Source organism: Zalophus californianus, chromosome 9 (genome assembly GCF_009762305.2).
Source record: "Zalophus californianus isolate mZalCal1 chromosome 9, mZalCal1.pri.v2, whole genome shotgun sequence".
Taxonomy (NCBI): domain Eukaryota; kingdom Metazoa; phylum Chordata; class Mammalia; order Carnivora; family Otariidae; genus Zalophus; species Zalophus californianus.
In genome coordinates this window covers 8,886,284-8,903,643 of record NC_045603.1, presented here as the reverse complement: position 1 = coordinate 8,903,643, position 17,360 = coordinate 8,886,284, and the positions used below count along the sequence as shown (strand labels likewise).

The 17,360-nt window shown below is 45.5% G+C and overlaps 3 protein-coding genes across 8 annotated transcripts in view; 2 read left to right on the top strand and 1 right to left on the bottom strand.

Moving 5' to 3' along the window:
* Positions 1-17,360, top strand: part of GRAP2 (GRB2 related adaptor protein 2) — a 63,809-nt gene that overhangs the window by 21,875 nt on the left and 24,574 nt on the right. The window contains exon 1 of one of the 3 annotated variants that reach the window (XM_027593474.2): positions 2,329-2,814. The exons of the other annotated variants lie outside the window; for them this stretch is intronic. The gene's annotated coding sequence lies outside the window, so the exon portion shown is untranslated. Of the gene's footprint in view, positions 1-2,328; positions 2,815-17,360 lie in introns of those variants that run through there. 3 annotated transcript variants of the gene reach the window in all.
* ENTHD1 (ENTH domain containing 1) overlaps positions 1-17,360 on the bottom strand; it is a 174,155-nt gene that overhangs the window by 137,303 nt on the left and 19,492 nt on the right. For 3 of the 4 annotated variants that reach the window (XM_027593466.2, XM_027593470.2, XM_027593471.2), the window contains one exon: positions 10,834-10,944. The exons of the other annotated variant lie outside the window; for it this stretch is intronic. The gene's annotated coding sequence lies outside the window, so the exon portion shown is untranslated. The remainder of the gene's footprint in view (positions 1-10,833; positions 10,945-17,360) is intronic. 4 annotated transcript variants of the gene reach the window in all.
* Positions 16,574-17,048, top strand: LOC113921950 (apolipoprotein C-I-like). Its single transcript, XM_027593479.2, has one exon. The coding sequence runs from the start codon at positions 16,630-16,632 to the stop codon at positions 16,894-16,896; it is 267 nt and encodes an 88-aa protein (XP_027449280.1). The 5' UTR covers positions 16,574-16,629; the 3' UTR covers positions 16,897-17,048.

Below are 17,360 nucleotides of genomic sequence, written 5' to 3'. Positions count from 1 at the left end.
ATTGATTTAATGCCAGTTCTGCTCAGTGGAACATATACAATAAAAACCGAACACTGAAGGCCAAAAATTAAGTAAGTCACTCATGTTCCTCTTCAGTCGTGTGATGTTAAATAAACCATCGCTACTTTCGAGCTGGAGTGTTCAATCATTCTCCCCTTTAAATTTAGCAGAGTGATTATTCCTCCTGGTGGATTGTGCATATGCTCCTTTTGATCTGTGCAATAGCTCATTCCTGGATGAACTTTAAGCTCTGAAGGAACGCCTCTAAAATATTGTTTCTGAATCGTCGGAGAAATGTTTCTTACTCCAAAATGGTTACAGCAAACCACTCTCTCCGAGTTTCCCATTTTCTAAGAAGACAGAAAAAGAACTTTGGGCCACAGGGCTATGATGACACAATAATAATTCTACTTCCCGTGGATTTTACTGTGGTCTCCTAGAGGCTACAATGGAGGAAAACCCATCGTCAGCAATTATTTACCATGAGCAGGATACTGAGCTAGGTCCATAGACTACAAAGAGAGGTGAGGCTTGGTTCCTATCCACTGGAGCTTACAAATTAGCTGGGGAGGTAAGACACAAACCACAAAGTGAAATTCAACAACACAGTAAGTGCCACACAGGATGCCGGAGAGCACGGGGTCACCAGACAGCGTTCCTAGAAGGGACGGTCTTGAATTTGAGCTGGACCTTTAGTGGGGGGCTGGAGGGAGAAAAAGCAGAGCAGTAAGAGTCTTTATGGATGCCATTGCCCGGGGTCCCACCTGGCTGAGGTGGAAGTTACAGGGGATAGGGTAGGGGATAGATTGAGGATGGCCTCGAATGTCACTCTAAGAACTTAATGCTTGATTCTGTAAGTAAAGAGGAATCAGCAAGAGGGTTTTTTTTTTTTTTAAGATTTTATGTATTTATTTGAAAGAGAGAGAGAGAGAGAGCACAAGCAGGGGGAGTGGCAGGCAGAGGGAGAGGGAGAAGCAGGCTCCCCGCTGAGCAGGGAGCCCGATGTGGGACTCGAGCCCAGGACCCCGGGATCATGACCTGAGCCGAAGGCAGTTGCTTAACCTACTGAGCCACCCAGACGCTCCAGTAAGAGTTTTTGAGCAGAAAGGATATAAGCTCAGCAGTGCTTTAAAGAAATGTAATCAAGCAGCGGTCCATGCTATGAATTTCACTGGAGGCTCTTCAGAATTGAGATAATGAGACCCTGACCCAGGCTGGGACAGTAGGATATCTCCATCATGCAGCACATTCTTGTGAAGACTTCTTAAGGGCTTCTGCTGAATTGCACTCAGTATGCCTGCCCATCTCTGTGCCGTAAGATGGGGATGCTGTGTGCTGCTTGGAAGTGGCCTCGCGCCTTCAGATCCCCACGGTTTGCACAGGGAACCGGCCCAGGCATGATCTGCACACAAGCCTCAGAGACTCTAGGCAACTTACCCTCTAGAAGCTGGGAAGAGTCCTAGAGCCCAGAGTCCACGTCCTCAGTTTATTCCTGCAGCCCTCGCTCGGGTTCCCACAGCTCATCAATGACAGGTGCAGTGACTTACGACACCTTGGCTGTGCTTCCAAAGCAGGTTCAAATTCTGCTTTGTGGTGTGTGTATACAAATTCTGGCACAATCCAAAAGAATTTTAGTCCTAACCAAGGTAGTTGAAGCTCCTTTCTTTATTCACCCCCAGGCCCTCCCGGCCAGAGCCAGTCCGCTGCCTCAGCCCCCACTTCATCTTTGTCAACTCCTAGCCTCAGTGCTTTTCTGAACACCCTGGGGCTTTTAGATCTCTGCTCACACCCTGCTGTTTCTTGCGTCCTGCCATCGATTATGCTACCCCCTTTGGAATACTTTACAGCCCCAGTTCAGGCCTCACCACCTTCGGGAGACCCCTCTACACACATCATGGCCTCAGCCCCTCCCCTAGGTAGACTAAGGTCTCCCTCCTTAGCCCTCCATGCTACCTTGCACAGGGTCCTCTCCCCGTGTCTCCACGATGTCTTATTATTGCCTGTTTATGTGCCTGCCTTCCACCCTTCAACTGCGAGCTCCCTGAGGGCAGCAACTGTGGGTGTGCATCACTGAACATGCAGCATCTAGCACATTCTAAGCCACATACTTGGCACATACCAGGCATTCACATGTCTGATGAATGAATGAATGACATTTGCCTTTTTGGTGCATTCATTTATTTAATAAACATTTATTAAGCAACTACTTATGATCAGCACTGTGGTAGTTACATTTACATGTCAAAATATCCCGAGGCACTCAAATTCCAAATTATGTGTGCATAAATTATGCACATGGAATGTTAACATGCATATGCAGCGGAGATCGCATCCGCAACTACAAATACCAAAGCTAGCAAATGCAGTAAACTGCGTGCCAGATGTCCCTGAAATTTACAAAGAACCAAGCACCAAAAATGACAGTTAGCTCCATAAGGTCTGTAAGAGAAAAAAAGAAAAACGTAAAAGAACAAAAAGAACCTCCAGCAGAAGGAAGTGGCTATGGTTTTTTTTTTTTTTTTTTTTATGCCCTAGAGCTAGGGGTGGGGTAGATTTATAAAAGCATTCTATGCTGGGCAGATTCATGTAAGTCTGAGTTCCTCAAGGGTTGGCTCTTAGGAGCTGTTAGGAAAATTCATTGCCATGCACGAGTCGGGGGACTGTTTTTTTTTATTCCACCGGAAATTGTTCATGGGGACTGCATTAGTGGCCCCTTATTGCTTTGCCTGATAGAGAGACAGCAGGTTCACCCAAGCAGTTCTGGAGCTCTGATCACTGCCAATTAGGGGAGCATTGTCTGGCTGCCATAATCAAGTGAGTATAAATATATTTATTGTGATTGGAAGAGGGAAGGGAGATAGCAGAGAGATTGAGACAGAAGCTACCACCCCTTGCCTGGCTCCCGCCTGGGTCAGACTGAGCATTTCTGTCCCACCGGTGCTCAGTAAGTGGTCACTGGCTCTCTCAGGTAGAATACACAGTTGAGAATTCAAGAAGAGGATTGTTTTACCCAGAAGGGGTCTTGTCCCTTCTTATTTTTTTTTTCCTTGCTTCTTCCTCCCCCTTTTCACATTTATTTCCGTGGAAGCTGAAGAGAGAAGAGAAACCAGATGCCCCGGTGATCACACTGTCCTGTCTGCCCTGCTACCCCCACCCAGCTTACCTGCAGCTCTGAGTGATCTCAGGCAGGGCTCACTGCCCTCGCTGCCTGCCCGAGTATTCAAGTCTGTCTGGCACGGGGTTTATTTCATTGTCGGCTGTGGAACTTTTGCAGTAATATCTGTGATGTGTCTCGGAGCTGGGGTTGAAAGACCCTGATAAAAATAGTTTCCTGCAGCGGACTGATAGGGGAGGGATTTCTCACATTTAAACGGCTAAAAAAGGGGGCACATTTAGTCACATCTGGTGGCATTCTTGTCTGACTGGAGAGCGGGGTCTGTGTAAGCATCTGCACAGATTTGAAAACGCAGGCTGCATCTAGTCAGCCCCAAACAAATGGCTGGGCCCGATACAAATGGCCGAACCACACTGTCCCGGGAGTGGTGGATGACAGAACGGATCTCAGGGCTGAATTTCAAACTCTGGTCAGTGCAAGGCCAGTCCATCAAACACATGACTCGTTTTCTCACCCTTGACTCTTTGAAAGCAGCATTGATAGAGCTGCGTTGATTTCAGCTGTTTTCCTCCAGCCTCATCCTGTGAGGGCTGCTGGGCCTCAGCACCTGGGGGCAGGAGACCCTTCCCCGTGGTGACGGTGACGGTGACGACAGAGTAAGGAGCCCCCTTCCCCCACCTTGTGTTCTGTTCCCTTCAGCCTATATAGTTTGTCTTCCCGACTGCGAAATTGCCCTCAGCCTGTCTTCGCAAACTGGACACAAACTATTTTATTACCAATAGCACAGATATGGTGCGTGACAATATAAGGGAAGGTGTAGATACACAAAATAAATTTCTAGAGCTCACTCAGCCTAAAGGCATCTGACCACCCTTATCCAGCCTGTTCCTGCTAAATTGTTCCTTCCTCAGCTGCTCAGAAATTGTCAAGGCCAATTGTCAAATTCCTTTCACCCAGCTACCAGAAATGAGTATTTTGCTGAATTTTCAGGTCTTAATGGACAAAACACTTCATTTTTCTGTTTTCTACCTTTTGCAGATATATCGTTTTTTTGAGGACTAGAGCTCATTTATCTCCAAGGGAGAAAAAAAGTCATTCCATATTTACTCGTTAACAAATTACCACTTAGAGGAAAAATACAGAGGAACCCTCACTGTTAATAAATGGGTTATTTGCCTTGGCCGAACCCTGGCTGATGGACAGCACTGTTCCTTTCAGGTTGGCTTAATTTTCTCTCATTGGTTTTTGTTTCCTTGAAGCAAAGAGATGTCTTGATTCTTTCTTTCTTTGATTCTGCTTTTGAGGAATGTGCCTATATCCTTTGGGTCTGTTTCTTTTGTAAGCTGGTTCGATTAAACCCCTCGAATTTATTGAGCCTGTCGTATTGGGTGCTGTGAGTTCCTCTAGAATCGTCGCAGCTTGAAACATGGATGGAGTCACTCATCTGAATGCTAACTCCCTCCTAATCCATTGGTTTCCGCTGTGTAGATGAGGGTGTGAAATAGCCATCTAGCAAGACATAGTGCCCTGTCAGAAACTGAGCCTAGGTTTGGTAGTCAGTGAGACCTGGGTTAGGGCACCTCCCTTTCTCTTCTGAGTCATACAGTCCTCGTTGTAGATCCTGATGGGGACAGCAGGGCCGTCTGTTCTTCTGTTCCTTGCTATTCTCCGTAACAAGAAGCCAAACAGACAGTGAAGAGTCTGGTCTGACCACATGACGTTAGTACAAGTTACAGATCGCTGTAAGCAAATATTTTTGGCCTGAGCATTGAGGTGGCATTCAGGTGTTGTATTTGGTGCATGTCATTTAGTTACAGGGATAAAATCTCTTGAACACTCATAAAGCTCTGGATCTGGTTGGACATTACATCTTACCTCATTTTAATTCTTTTTACTCAGGGCACTTCCTGGTAAGAAATGATAAAAGCAAAAATAAAGGTCCAGTTAATAGTATTGTACCAATGTCAGTTTGCTGGTGTTGATGCTGTGCCGTGGTGACGTACAATGTCCCCATCGTGGGAAGAAGATGAAGATGACAGGAGAAATTTCTGGACTATTTCTGCAATTTCCTGTGGGTCTATAATTATTTCAAAATAGAAAGTTTAATGAGAGAGAGAGAATATGGAATGGCAGTTGGGAGCAGTGGCTGCTCATCTTGGTTTTGCTTCCTGGGGCTGAACAAATATTTACGTTTTGTTTTCCTCTTCCTCCCGTTTTTGCAAATAGATTTTGTGAATAGTCGGCTATAAAAGGGTTCATTTTTCTGTAGAACAGAAAAAAAAAATGTAGAAGACCCAAGAGAACCCCTGCCAACATCGGGTTAGAAGGCCTACTTCCTGTCTCTCTTCACCCTCTTTACCTACCAAACTTACCTTCTGCAGTCACACTCACTTTGTCCTTCCTTCCCATTTAAGGGGAGATACTTACAGAGGAATTCCTACGCAAGGCATCCAAGCCTTCCTTGTGTTTCCAGAGTTCAGTCCTTGTACATAATCGCCCCACGTGAGTTCCTTCTAAGCCTGGGTTTTAATAACCATCTATATGGGAATAGCTTCCAACTTCCAGTATATGTCTACTCAGACGTCTATGCTGAGCTCTACACCTAAATATCCAACCCCTGCCTGGGAATCTCTACCTAGATGTTTCTCAAACATTTCAAGCTCCTTCCAAATTATCTTTTCTTCCCATAATGCTTTAGCTCTGAAAATGTTATCACCATCTACCATATTGTCCACAGCAGAAAGATGAAAGCCATTCCAGATCCATGCTGATCAATATGGTAACTGCTAGCCACTTGTACTATTAAGTACTTCAAACATGGTTGGTCCAAATCAAGATGTACTATGATTATAAAATGCACACCAGACTTAGTTCAGAAAAAAGAATACAAAATATTTCAGTAATATTTTATATTGATTTCATGTTGAAATGATAGTATTTGGGATATATCATGTTAAATAAAATAAATTGTTAAAAATAAAATTTTTTAATATGCTACTGAGATATTTAAAGTTACATGTGTGGCTCACATTTGTGACTTGCATATTTCTGTTGGAGAGCACTGCTCTAGACTCTTCTCTGCCTTTTAGCCATTGACAGTTGGCTGAAGTAATAGACAAGGCATGGTATTAAGTTAAGTCCGCAGGCTGAATTTGAATCCTGACTCCAACACGTTTTGACACATGTGACCTTAGACCATTTTCTAACCTCTTTGCACCTCAGTTCTCTCATACGTCAGATGGATAGAACAACAGGTCTTACTTCTCAGGATCTTGCAAGTGTTAAATGAGATAACATGTAAAGCACTACTGAGACAAAAGCCCAAGGTCAAGGGAAGAAGGAAGGTCTCTCGCTGTCATATTTCAGGCCCCCATTGTTTCTGGCCAAGACCACTGCAGTGGTTTCTTCGTCTCCAGTTTTACCCGGCTCCCCAATCCTTCATACTGCCTCCAGATTAAACATTTCCTAATGCAGATGTTATCAACACTTCCCGCAATTCCCACTCACCCGCGGCGTGAGGTCCAATGTCCTTGGCGTGCTGTGCAAGGTCCTCCATGACCTTGCCCCCAGCCAAATCACCAAGCCCACCCCCCACCAATGCACGATGGTTATAATGAACCAAATGGGCTCCACGACTCCTATTTATACGTATCATTCCCTCCATTGGTGATGTACATGCCCTCAACTTGTCCACAAGACTCAGTTTCTTTGTCATCTCACTTGGGAAGCTCCCCCTGGCCCCTCCTGCACCTGTACCCATTCCAGGCTGGATTAGGAACCACTCCTCTGGGCTCCTCAACCACTTGAGGTTTGGCTCTGTTACCACACAGATCTCATTTGTTTGGTCAATTTGTCTGTCTTTCCTTCAAGACTGGAATCCAGCTGAGGTCTAGGACCGCTTCTCTAATCCACTCTGGCTCTCCATGTGGAGCACAATGCCTGGCACAAAGTGGAACCCAGTAGATGTCTGCTGAGTGAATACATAAAGCATAGGAGATGCTCCTGAGAGAGACAAGGAGAGTGAAAGCCCTGTGAGGTCAAGCAGCAGAAAATGTGGACCAGACCGAGGAGAAGTCACCACCGCTTGGCCATGCAGACAGAGTTGGGAGAGAAAAGAATCTGGACAAGGAGTCAGTAATGGAGGATTTGAAATGAAAGAGAATAAAAAAGAGGGGCGCCTGGGTGGCTCAGTCAGTTAAGGGTCTGCCTTCGGCTTAGGTCATGATCTTGGGGTCCTGGGATCGATCAGGTCATGATCTCAGGGTCCCACATCAGCTCCCTGCTCAGTGGGGAGCCTGCTTCTCTTTCTCCCTCTCTCCCAGCTCGTGCTTGCTCGCTCTCTCAAATAAATAAATAAAATCTTTAAAAAAAGGGGGGGGGGCCTGGGTGGCTCAGTCAGTGAAGGGTCTGCCTTTGGCTCGAGTCATGATCTCAGGGTCCTGGGATCAAGCCCTGCATCGGGCTCCCTGCTCAGTGGGGAACCTGCTTCTCCCTCTCTCTCTCTCTCTGTGCGTGCTATCTCTCTCACAAATAAATAAATAAAATCTTTAAAAAAAAGAAGATCGTGAAGGGAAGAGAACCACATTAGGTACTATTGGGGTTTCAGTGGCTTCCTCTACAGTGGTTCCAGGAAGAGGGAAGTTTCTAGAAAAGCACAAATCATATTTAAAAATAAAAAAAAGATTAGGTATCAGCAACCGAATCAAGGATTATTTGTTATCGGGACTAGAGACACGGGTAATGTAAGTAAACGTCAACCTGGTGACTATGTGGTGGGACTACTAATAACTCACTGGGGCCGGTGCCCAGGAGTTGTGGTTTTTTTTTTTTGTTTTTTTTTTTTGTTGTTTTTTTACTCTGGTGCAAATGCCAAGCATGGAAAAATTTGACAAGTTATAGATATGCGAGTGCAGATAGTGAAGTTGAGAATAACGATGCGAAATGCCAGAATAATCACAAGAGAAGTGTCTGAATACGTAAGAAGGTTTAGAGGAATTCTGCTTTACTGCAAATACGGATTACAAGAAAATTCACTTACAGAAACAGAAATTCCAATCTATCAAACCCACTTATCAAAACCTGTAGTATGCCAGAATGCTTAACAGGAAAAGTGTGCCTTTTGGCCCACACCTCGTGGAAAGTAGCAAATAACACACGAAAGGCAGAGCAGGTGGGAAGTATGACGTTTTGTGGCTTCCAGCATATATGAATGAGAGAATATGCACTTCCACATGCAAACCATAACCTTCACGGGAACCCCTAAAGGCTTCATTCCAAGACCGCGAGTCTCCTGCCACAAGTTGGCCCACTCCCCAGTTTTTATGTCAGAGACCCTGTAGAGCAAGCATTGTGTGAGATGAAAAGCAGCGGGCAGAGCAGAGCGGACAGGGTGGAAAAGTCAAATGACTCCTTGCCATCATTCCTAACAATGCACCATCTATCCTTGTGAGATTTTTGTGGACAAGGTAAACATTTGGGATATACTTATGCTAGAAAACTTATGCTCAAAAATTTGTCTGAAATTCAAATTGAACTGGGCATTGTGTACTTTATCTAGCAACCCTACCTAGTGAGGGATACATTTTATCACTCATTCTTCCTGAGAGCCACAGCACGTCTCGGTCATTGGTAGTTATCATGGAATATGCACAAAGTCGCAGTAGTTAGCAAACATAAGAGTCCCTGCTATGTGCTAGGCATCATACTCAGTGTTTTAGATGGATATCTCAAATACTCAGGTATCTTCACAAGAACGCTAAGGCAGGTACTATTATTATTATTATTCCTGTTTTAAAGATGAGAAAAATGAGGCTCAGAGAGATGAAATGACTTGCTCAGGATCACCCAGATAGCTAGTGGTACAGCCAGGATTTGAACTCTGGTAGCTGGGCTCCAAAAGGCCACGTACTTGCCCACCTCACTGAACGTGGCAGCTACACCAAGCAAGGGGTAAATACATTGAGTCCCCCAGGAGAATAAGAGCCTGAGAGCATAGGGTATATGACAAGGGCAGACCCCGAGTAAGGCTTAGAAGGGGCAGTTGAAGTTAGAGCCGATGCCTTTGTTTACATTAGAGAAGTGTGCCCCTAACTTTAAGCAGATGCAGCCCCACATCAGACTCAAAACTTGATAGAAGAGCACTGGTTGGATTTTAGCCCCCACTGCAGCCTCTGCCATGTGCGCTTGTGCAGTAAACCACCTGCACAACTGTACACAGAAGCCTGAGTTAGGTAGCAGAAGGAGGACCAGTGCAGAGGTGAGGATGCGGCGGGAGTGCTTAGAGAATAATGAAAAGCCATCCTAAGGCATGTGTGCATGATATTCTGAAGTCTATTTAGAGAGATATGATGGGGAAGAGATTGCTAAGGCCTGAAATGGCAAGAGGAGAGTCTTGAGTGGATCTGGGGGGTAGCATGACAACATGGCATCGACAAATTCTAAATGGGAAGATGACTCTCAGAAAGTGTGTGCCAGAAAGCTTCAACATACAGGAGTCCTTTCTCCAACAAGCAAGTGGGATGGGGCGATGGAGAATGGGGGCACGGCAGAGAAGGTGACAGCAGCCTATTTAAAAGACATAAAAAGAAACTCAACAGACTGGAAACGTGGACAAGGAGTGGGGAACAGAAGACACAAAAGAGGGCAAGTGAGTGAAAAGACGAATTTCTTCCACATTGCATTTCCCCAAGCATGATCCTGAAAGAGCTGCTGGCACTGTTCTGGTTTATGTTATTTTCCTATAAGGTTATTAGACTGCCATTTAAGGAAAGGGCACAGGCACAGCCCAGTTTAATCTCAGCAAAGCATTTGGTTGCATTTTTCATGAGACCCAAGAGAAGAAAATGCAGAAAAACATGGCAGAATGATAACTGCTTCATCTGGTGGATTCGGAGCTAATGCTCAGGGAGTGCTGATGAATAAGTTCATGGCAACCTGGAGGGAGTCATTAAGTAAGAAACTTGAGTTCAGAGATATAACCAGTTTGCTTAGGATCACACAGCTGGTGAATGAAGGAGCCAGGACTTGGGCCCAGCTCTGTCTGACTCCAACGCCCATGTCCCATTTATTATGAAATAAAGGCCAAAAAGGCATTAAGCTTGCTTGTGAGAAGAGTCAGGAGAGAAACCAGAGGGAAGGAATACAAATCCGTGCCCAGATGAATCGTGATCGACTGAAGAACTGAGGTGTGAGGTATGCGGAGACCAGAACAAGATCAAAATCAAAAAGATTAACTTTGAACCCCACATTTTGGCTCCCAAAAGCCTCTTGCAGAAGCAAAGTAGAGGGGCCCGGCGTGACCCCTCTTCGCGCTGGGGAGCATTTGTGCTTTCGTCCCAGTGCTTTGCTGTCGAACCCCGAATGGCCAATAGAGTAACATGTTATTAAAGCTCCGGTGTGCAGAGGAAGTGATTAAACAGTGCCCTTCCACTGAGCCCAGCTGAGACTGTTTCTTGAATAATGGGCTGACTTCTAGGTAACACATTTTAAGAAGGACATTGACAGACCGTGATGTCACCTGAAGGAAATGACCAGGAAAGCAAGGAGTCTGAGCCTGGTCACATGGAGGGTGGTGGAGGAGCCAGGGATAGTCAGGCTTAGAAACAAGAATTTGGGACTTGTGAGTGTCATCTTCACACATTCAATTTTTTTTTCTCCTTAGGGCAGAATTCAAACTGAAAATAATAGTGAGACACTTTGGTTCGATAGAACCAACTCACCAAGCTGCTTAGTTGCTTCCAGTTCCATCTTCCCTAGGACCATTCTCCATCATCTCAATAAATTAGGGAAATACGGGGCCAACTTCCTGGGTCACCTCCAACTTGGAGAACCTAAGGTTTAGGGGATCAAGACTGGAAGTTAAAAAGGAAGAGACTACATTAAGCAAAGCAAATACAGATGTTCCTCAGTTCAAGTGAACTCAAATTATGACCTAAATTTCCAAACAAGATAAGAATATTATAACGTTTATCTGATGAAAGTAATGTGGAAGAGCATCCCTTCTATTGGCAGCTTTCTAGCACCTTTATGGGGTGACTTGATATATAAAAATGTAATTACCTCCAATGTTCAAGGGATAGACTTATTGAATGAAGCCAGGTAGACTGTTGTATGGGTTAACGTCCACTTTGGCAAGCTCTGAGCCCGGTGAACTAAAAAATGGCCCGCGTTCCAATAATAAGTGCGGGCTTGGGAATATAAGTAGAAGTGACAAGAAGATTGAAGCAGTTGTGGTCGCAGAGTCATCTAATCTCTGGTTTTGTGCTCTGCCCAAATAAGAATTAAGGTGGCACAGGGTGCAGACGTGAAGGAAGAGAGAGAGGGTGCTGAGCGGACTCGTTGCATTTGGGAGTGATACTACAGCCCTGGTGAGCACAAGAAAATGGCAAGTGATACCTCAGTCTGGCGGCAGTGGAGTGGGGCTGGGTGGGCTCTTCCTGTTTCATTTCTGTCGCTGATGTTTTTGGATTGATGTTTTCATGGTGTCATTTCCATAAGAAAAGTGTAGAAGATGTAAAAACAAAAAGATTTTTGAGGTACCCTTGTTCTAACTAGATTCGCAGTAAGTCACAGGCATTTAGAGGAGAAAGAAAAAGAGCTCCGAACAAAAGCAGATTGGATTGTGAGGAATGTTGATGCTGGGAGAGGTTAGAAACCTGTGACCTCGAAAGACAGAAAGAGAGAGAGAGAGAGAGAGAGAAAGGAACAGAAGGGAAAGGCAAGGAGAAGAACAGCCGCGTGTAGGTTTATTAACTGAGATTGTTTCCATTTCGGCAAATGGGCTTAAAGCACATGATTGCTTGGTCTGAGGTCAGCCAGGTTTATTGCAGACTTTGCCTTCTCAGACCAAGGAATAATTGGCTTGAATTTTGTGGGTATCTGAGAATCGTGCCCATCAATTTCTTGGCTGAAGGACAGCCACCCAGGGAGGTGCAGGGGGCCCTGAGCTCTTTAGTCATTGTCCTGAGCTAGTGCAGGACTTCCATTTTTGCTAGTGCCGGCGAAGGCAGTGTGGCGAAGGAAAGAGAGCACAACCTCAGGGGTGAGCAGACGCCTAGGGTAATGGCGCCCCTCCGCTTCCCAGGTATAAAATGGGTGTGGTGGTCGTGGTTGTACTAGTAATAATGATCATAATCATAATCATGTTGCAAAGTGCCTGTGAAGCCCTTGGTCCATGATAGACCATATCAATACATGGAACTTAGTCTCAGCTGATTCTTGTCTCTAGACTTGGGTGAGGCAGACAGACGGCAAAGCTCAGAAACTAGATCAGTTTTCGGTTTCTCAGCCTTCCATCTCCCCACTGCCCTTTGGTTCGTGCCATCTTTTCTCTCTACTTACGGGATTGTCTTGATGACGATACACTGCGTCCTACCTTCTGAAATCGCTGCAGCCAGGACTCCACAGGGAGTAGAGAGAAGCTAGCATTCCCCCGGGAAGGGGTATGAGCTTGGTGGATTTTTGGAAAACGGTATTTTGAAACTGTTTTCTCTACGAGAAAGGAGAGTAGATAGACGAGAGATGATTGGAGAGACACTGAACTTTCAAACGCAGAGGATGAGCAGGGCGTTCCACACCCTGTCCCCGGCCACACTGAGAATAAGCATTATTGTCTGAACTCTTGATGCAAAACCTGAGGCACGGGGGGGGTAGGGTTCCCAGCTAGCAAGGAAGCAGCAGAACTGAGATCTGAAACCAAGTCTCTCTGACAGCCATGTCCGTGCACCTCCACTGTGCCTGGCAACCTCACTTTGCAAAGAATGGCAAGTTAGGGGAAAAAAAGAATAGAAGGTGCTTGAGTTTGATAGAACACAGACATAACACTGAAAGAAAAGGATATTCTTCTTAGAAAAAGTTTGAGGACAAGTGACATTTTTATGGGATGTGCTTTGAACTTGAAAAAAAAAAAAAAGAGGGGCGCCTGGCTGACTGGCTCAGTTGGTGGAGCATATGACTTGATCTTGGGGTTGTGAGTTTGAGCCTCATGCTGGGTGTAGAGATTGCATAAAAAAAAAAATCTTTTTTTTTTTTTTAAAGAAAGTTTCATTTGATATACCAGACTGGTGTTGATTACAGAGGAGTAAGATGATAAGTAACAAGAAGAAGGAAGAGCAAATGACCCTCTGTCTTGGGCATCACTCAGTTTAGAAGGCAGGGGAGGGGAAGGGACCTGAACAGGGACAGTCCCCTACTTGTCTCCACCCTCTAGTACTCCCTTCTCCTTGACCTCCCTCCCCTCCCCAAAACAAAAAACCTTAAGCAGGAAAAGAGGAACTAATTAAAAAAGAGGAAAACATCCTTGAGACCAGTGAGATCTCCCTAATCCACAGTGACAGGCAGGGACCTAGAGAACAGCAATTTGATTAAATCAGGGTATAAGGGATTTAGAGGGACTCTCCAGTCGTGTCGAGTTTGTCTGTACGTCTTTGAGATATATTTATTTGGCTTCCAAACCTAAAAACAAGTGCCTTCTAGCTGAAGAGATGATTCCCACTTAGAAAATAGGGAGACATCTCAAAGGCAAGGCCAAAGGGTGGACCGAAACCCTAAGTGGTTGGCAGAGGGTCGGCAGGAGATGCACTGGGAGAGACAGCGTCCCAAGGTCAGGGTGCATAAAGGCAGCCTCAGCGAGGGGATTACAGGCGGAGCCTGAGACCCCTCCCAGCCTGGGAGGAGAGAGTAGTACGCCTCTCCTGCCCTGTGTCTCAATTCTTGCTCCGGGACCCACTGCCCATTCGTTACCTGTCATCAGAGACAGCTCTGTTGCTGCTTTCTGCAGAAGTGAAGCAGCCAGAGGATGACTGTGATGTGGGAAGGACACCTGCAGCGGAAATGGAGCACACCCTGAAGCCTTCTTCCCAAGCCATTTCCTTGTGTCCCCAAGACTGGCGTCAGCAGATCAGCCCCTAAGGAATTGCTGTTTTCGGACAGGCTGCGGAGGGCCCCTCGAGTTCCCCATGTTCACCCCTGCCGGTAGTGCCGGGGGAATTTATGCCTTCCTGGGGCTTTGGAGGGGGAAACAATGAGTCACTTAGGGACAAGAGGAAAATAAGAACGTCTCATGTGTGCAAAATCACTTAAAATGGACACTTTTAGAGGGTACTAAAATCTCAGCCAACTAGCCAGAACTGGTTTGGTGGAGTACATATATTCCATTTGTCTTTGCTTACTTTGGTTGCAATAAAGTCAGAAATGTTTATATTCCATGGAGAGAACACCTGTGGAAACAGGCCAGGTCCGTCTGAGAAGGCTGTTTATTCCCCTGAGATCCTGAACCTAAAAAGAAATGGTCCTCATCTCTGACTGGGGAGGTCTAGATAAGCATAGGAGCTGCTCGTTGTAAATCTTCGAAAGCAGAGGCCCCTGATGGCCATTCCCAAGTCCATGGCAATCTGCAAGCTTGGTGCCGCCATGGTTCAACCCCCACTTCACCCTCTACACGTGGCCACAGATCCGAGTCTCCAGAGAAACCAGAAGGAGGATCTTACTAGAATAGGATTTGAGGGTTTCTATTTTAAAGGCTCCAGGGATGAGTTAGAAGTAATTCAAGAGCAGGCACAGTAAAGAAACATGTACACCGCGTTAGACATTCAGCGAGCGAGAAGGTTAACATTAACAACATGGCCCGCTGATTAAGAGGTATTGTGTAAGCAGGGATTCTGCTGGTAGAACAGAGCAAAAATGTTGCCCTTTGAAAGCCCAAAGTGAAGAAAGGCCAGCTCTTGATCTCTTTGGCCATGCTCAGCCTTTCTCTTCCCTTTTTTCCATTTTTCCTCCAGAATCGATTGATTTGGATCTCTGGAAGAATATTTAAGCAAGAGCCGACAGGTGAATTATAGGTAGTTGTCCATCCTAAACTTACAAATTTTCAAGGAGGGCCATCTATGACCTTTCTCGGTATCCTGTTCCTATGTCTAACGCCCAGGAAAAGGTGATAAACTAAGGCAAAAAGTCTCCAACCGCAGCTGTAGGGTTCAGATAAAAAGAAAAACACACAGTAGGGGTTTCAACATAAATCATTAACCTAGAATCAAAAGCAGGAGTGAGGGACTAATCACTTTGAGATGAACGGGACCATCTTTCCAGGATCCTCAGGGAATTCAAGCAGCAGAATATGAGTAGGAGCTGATGACTTTCCAATTCTTTCCCAGCAAAGTCATTCTGTATTGTATGGGCTTCAGATTCCTTGAAATGTTAAAATATACATGCCTTAAAACACACAAGAGACAAGAAGGACAATGGGCCAAACCTGTACTCAAGATGCAAAAAAAAAAAAAAAAGTTTCAGGATGGAACCAACGGTTTGGGGTGCACCATTGCCCTCTGTTGGATTAAATAAATCAGCTTTCGTGTGGGTGTGTGTTATATTATCTCCGGCTGAGTTAGCTGAGAAGTCAGGGCACCTTTGAGTGGGAAATTAATTCATCCTTGTAAATGGATCCTCTGCCTTCCCTGAGGAAATAAATTACAGCTGTAACTGATGGCAGGTCGCTTATCACGTTTTCATTCACTCAGCATTTACTAAGTGCCTACTAAGCACTGGTTCGATATTGGAGGGAATCTAAGAAGAAATAACACCAAGCCCTGCTACCGTTTATGGAGTGCCTACCGTGTGCCGGCATCTCCACACACGCGAACACGTAGCACCCCCGTGAAGTAGATGTGGTCACTCCCGTCTAATGCATAGAGAAACAGGACACTTGGAAAGGGAACGGCACATCTTGGATTTAAATCCAGGGTGCCTGGGTGGCTCAGTTGGTTAAGCGACTGCCTTCGGCTCAGGTCATGATCCTGGAGTCCCCGGATCGAGTGCCGCATCAGGCTCCCTGCTCGGCAGGGAGTCTGCTTCTCCCTCTGACCCTCTTCCCTCTCGTGCTCTCTATCTCTCATTCTCTCTCTCAAATAAATGAATAAAATCTTTAAAATATATATATATAAATCCAGGCCCATCTACTCCTAAGCCCACACTCAGTCCACTAAGCTGCAGCTCTTCCCCTCAGGAAGTTTACAAACGACTAGGGGAAGTAAGATATAGACAGAAGCATCTATACCAGGGGTTCACAAACTACGGCCACAAAGTATGGCCAAATTCCAGCCATCATGTATTTTTGCCCATGTGAGCTGAGATGGTTTTTATATTCTTAACTGGGGTTGGGGAAGAAAAATCAGAAGAACAGGAATACTTTGTGGCATGTAAAAATTATGTGAAATTCACATTTCAGTGTCCATAAATAAAATTTTATTGGAAGCCGGCTACACCCATTCAATACTATTTTCTCAGGCTGCCTTCCTGGCTACAACAGCCCAGTTGAGTGGCTGTGGCAGAGAGATACAGCCCGCAGGGAGATACAGCCCGCAAAGCCCAAAATATTTACTCTCTGCTCCTTACAGAAAAGATTTGACGACTCCTATACTCCAAGGTAGACTGTTATCTATCAGTAGGAGAGGTGTTTAAAAAGTGTTCTGGGAACCGTGCTGTCCCGCGACTGATCCAGAGTGCCCCTCCAGCCCCCAGCCATGAGGCTCTTCCTGTCGCTCCCAGTTTTGGTGGTGGTTCTGGCGATGGTTTTGGAAGGCCCAGCCCCCGCCCAGGCGGCCCCAGAAATCTCCAGCACTTTGGAGCGCATCCCGGATAAACTGAAGGAGTTTGGTAACACCCTGGAGAACAAGGCCCGGGCAGCCATTGAGAGCATCAGGCAGAGTGACCTTCCTGCGAAGACCCGGAACTGGTTTTCTGAGACTTTCAACAAAGTGAAGGAGCAGCTAAAAACTACCTTCTCCTGAACACCAGGAGAGCCGCCCCACTCCTCTGGGCTGTGCGCCACGGAAGGAGCTCTGAAGTTTCCCATGCCCTGGCTCCTGTACCGAGGACTTCATGATGCCCACATCCACCCCCACCCTCCAATAAAAATCCTGTAGAGAAAAAAAAAAAAAAAAGTGTTCTGGGAGTTAAGAAGAGAGGAAACTAACATTTATTTAACCCACAGTGGGAGGTGCTAGAAGGATATACAGGTGTGCTCTGTTTTAAGACTCATAGATGCATGAAAACCCAGATTTTAAAACAGATAAATTAAAAGGTAGTTATCTGCATAACAAATTTTCCTTTTCATTTTGTAAAGGGATTCACCATGGGGTTCCTTTGTAGAATGAGCCTCTATAATGCATGCTAATATGATGCCACTTACAAATACACTATTGCTAATAACTTTTCTTTTTTTTTTAAGATTTTATTTATTTATTCATGAGAG

What these genes read in the sequence shown, in the direction of transcription:
- LOC113921950 (XM_027593479.2), top strand. Translation starts at nt 16,630, where the DNA reads ATGAGGCTCTTCCTGTCGCTCCCAGTTTTGGTGGTGGTTCTGGCGATG.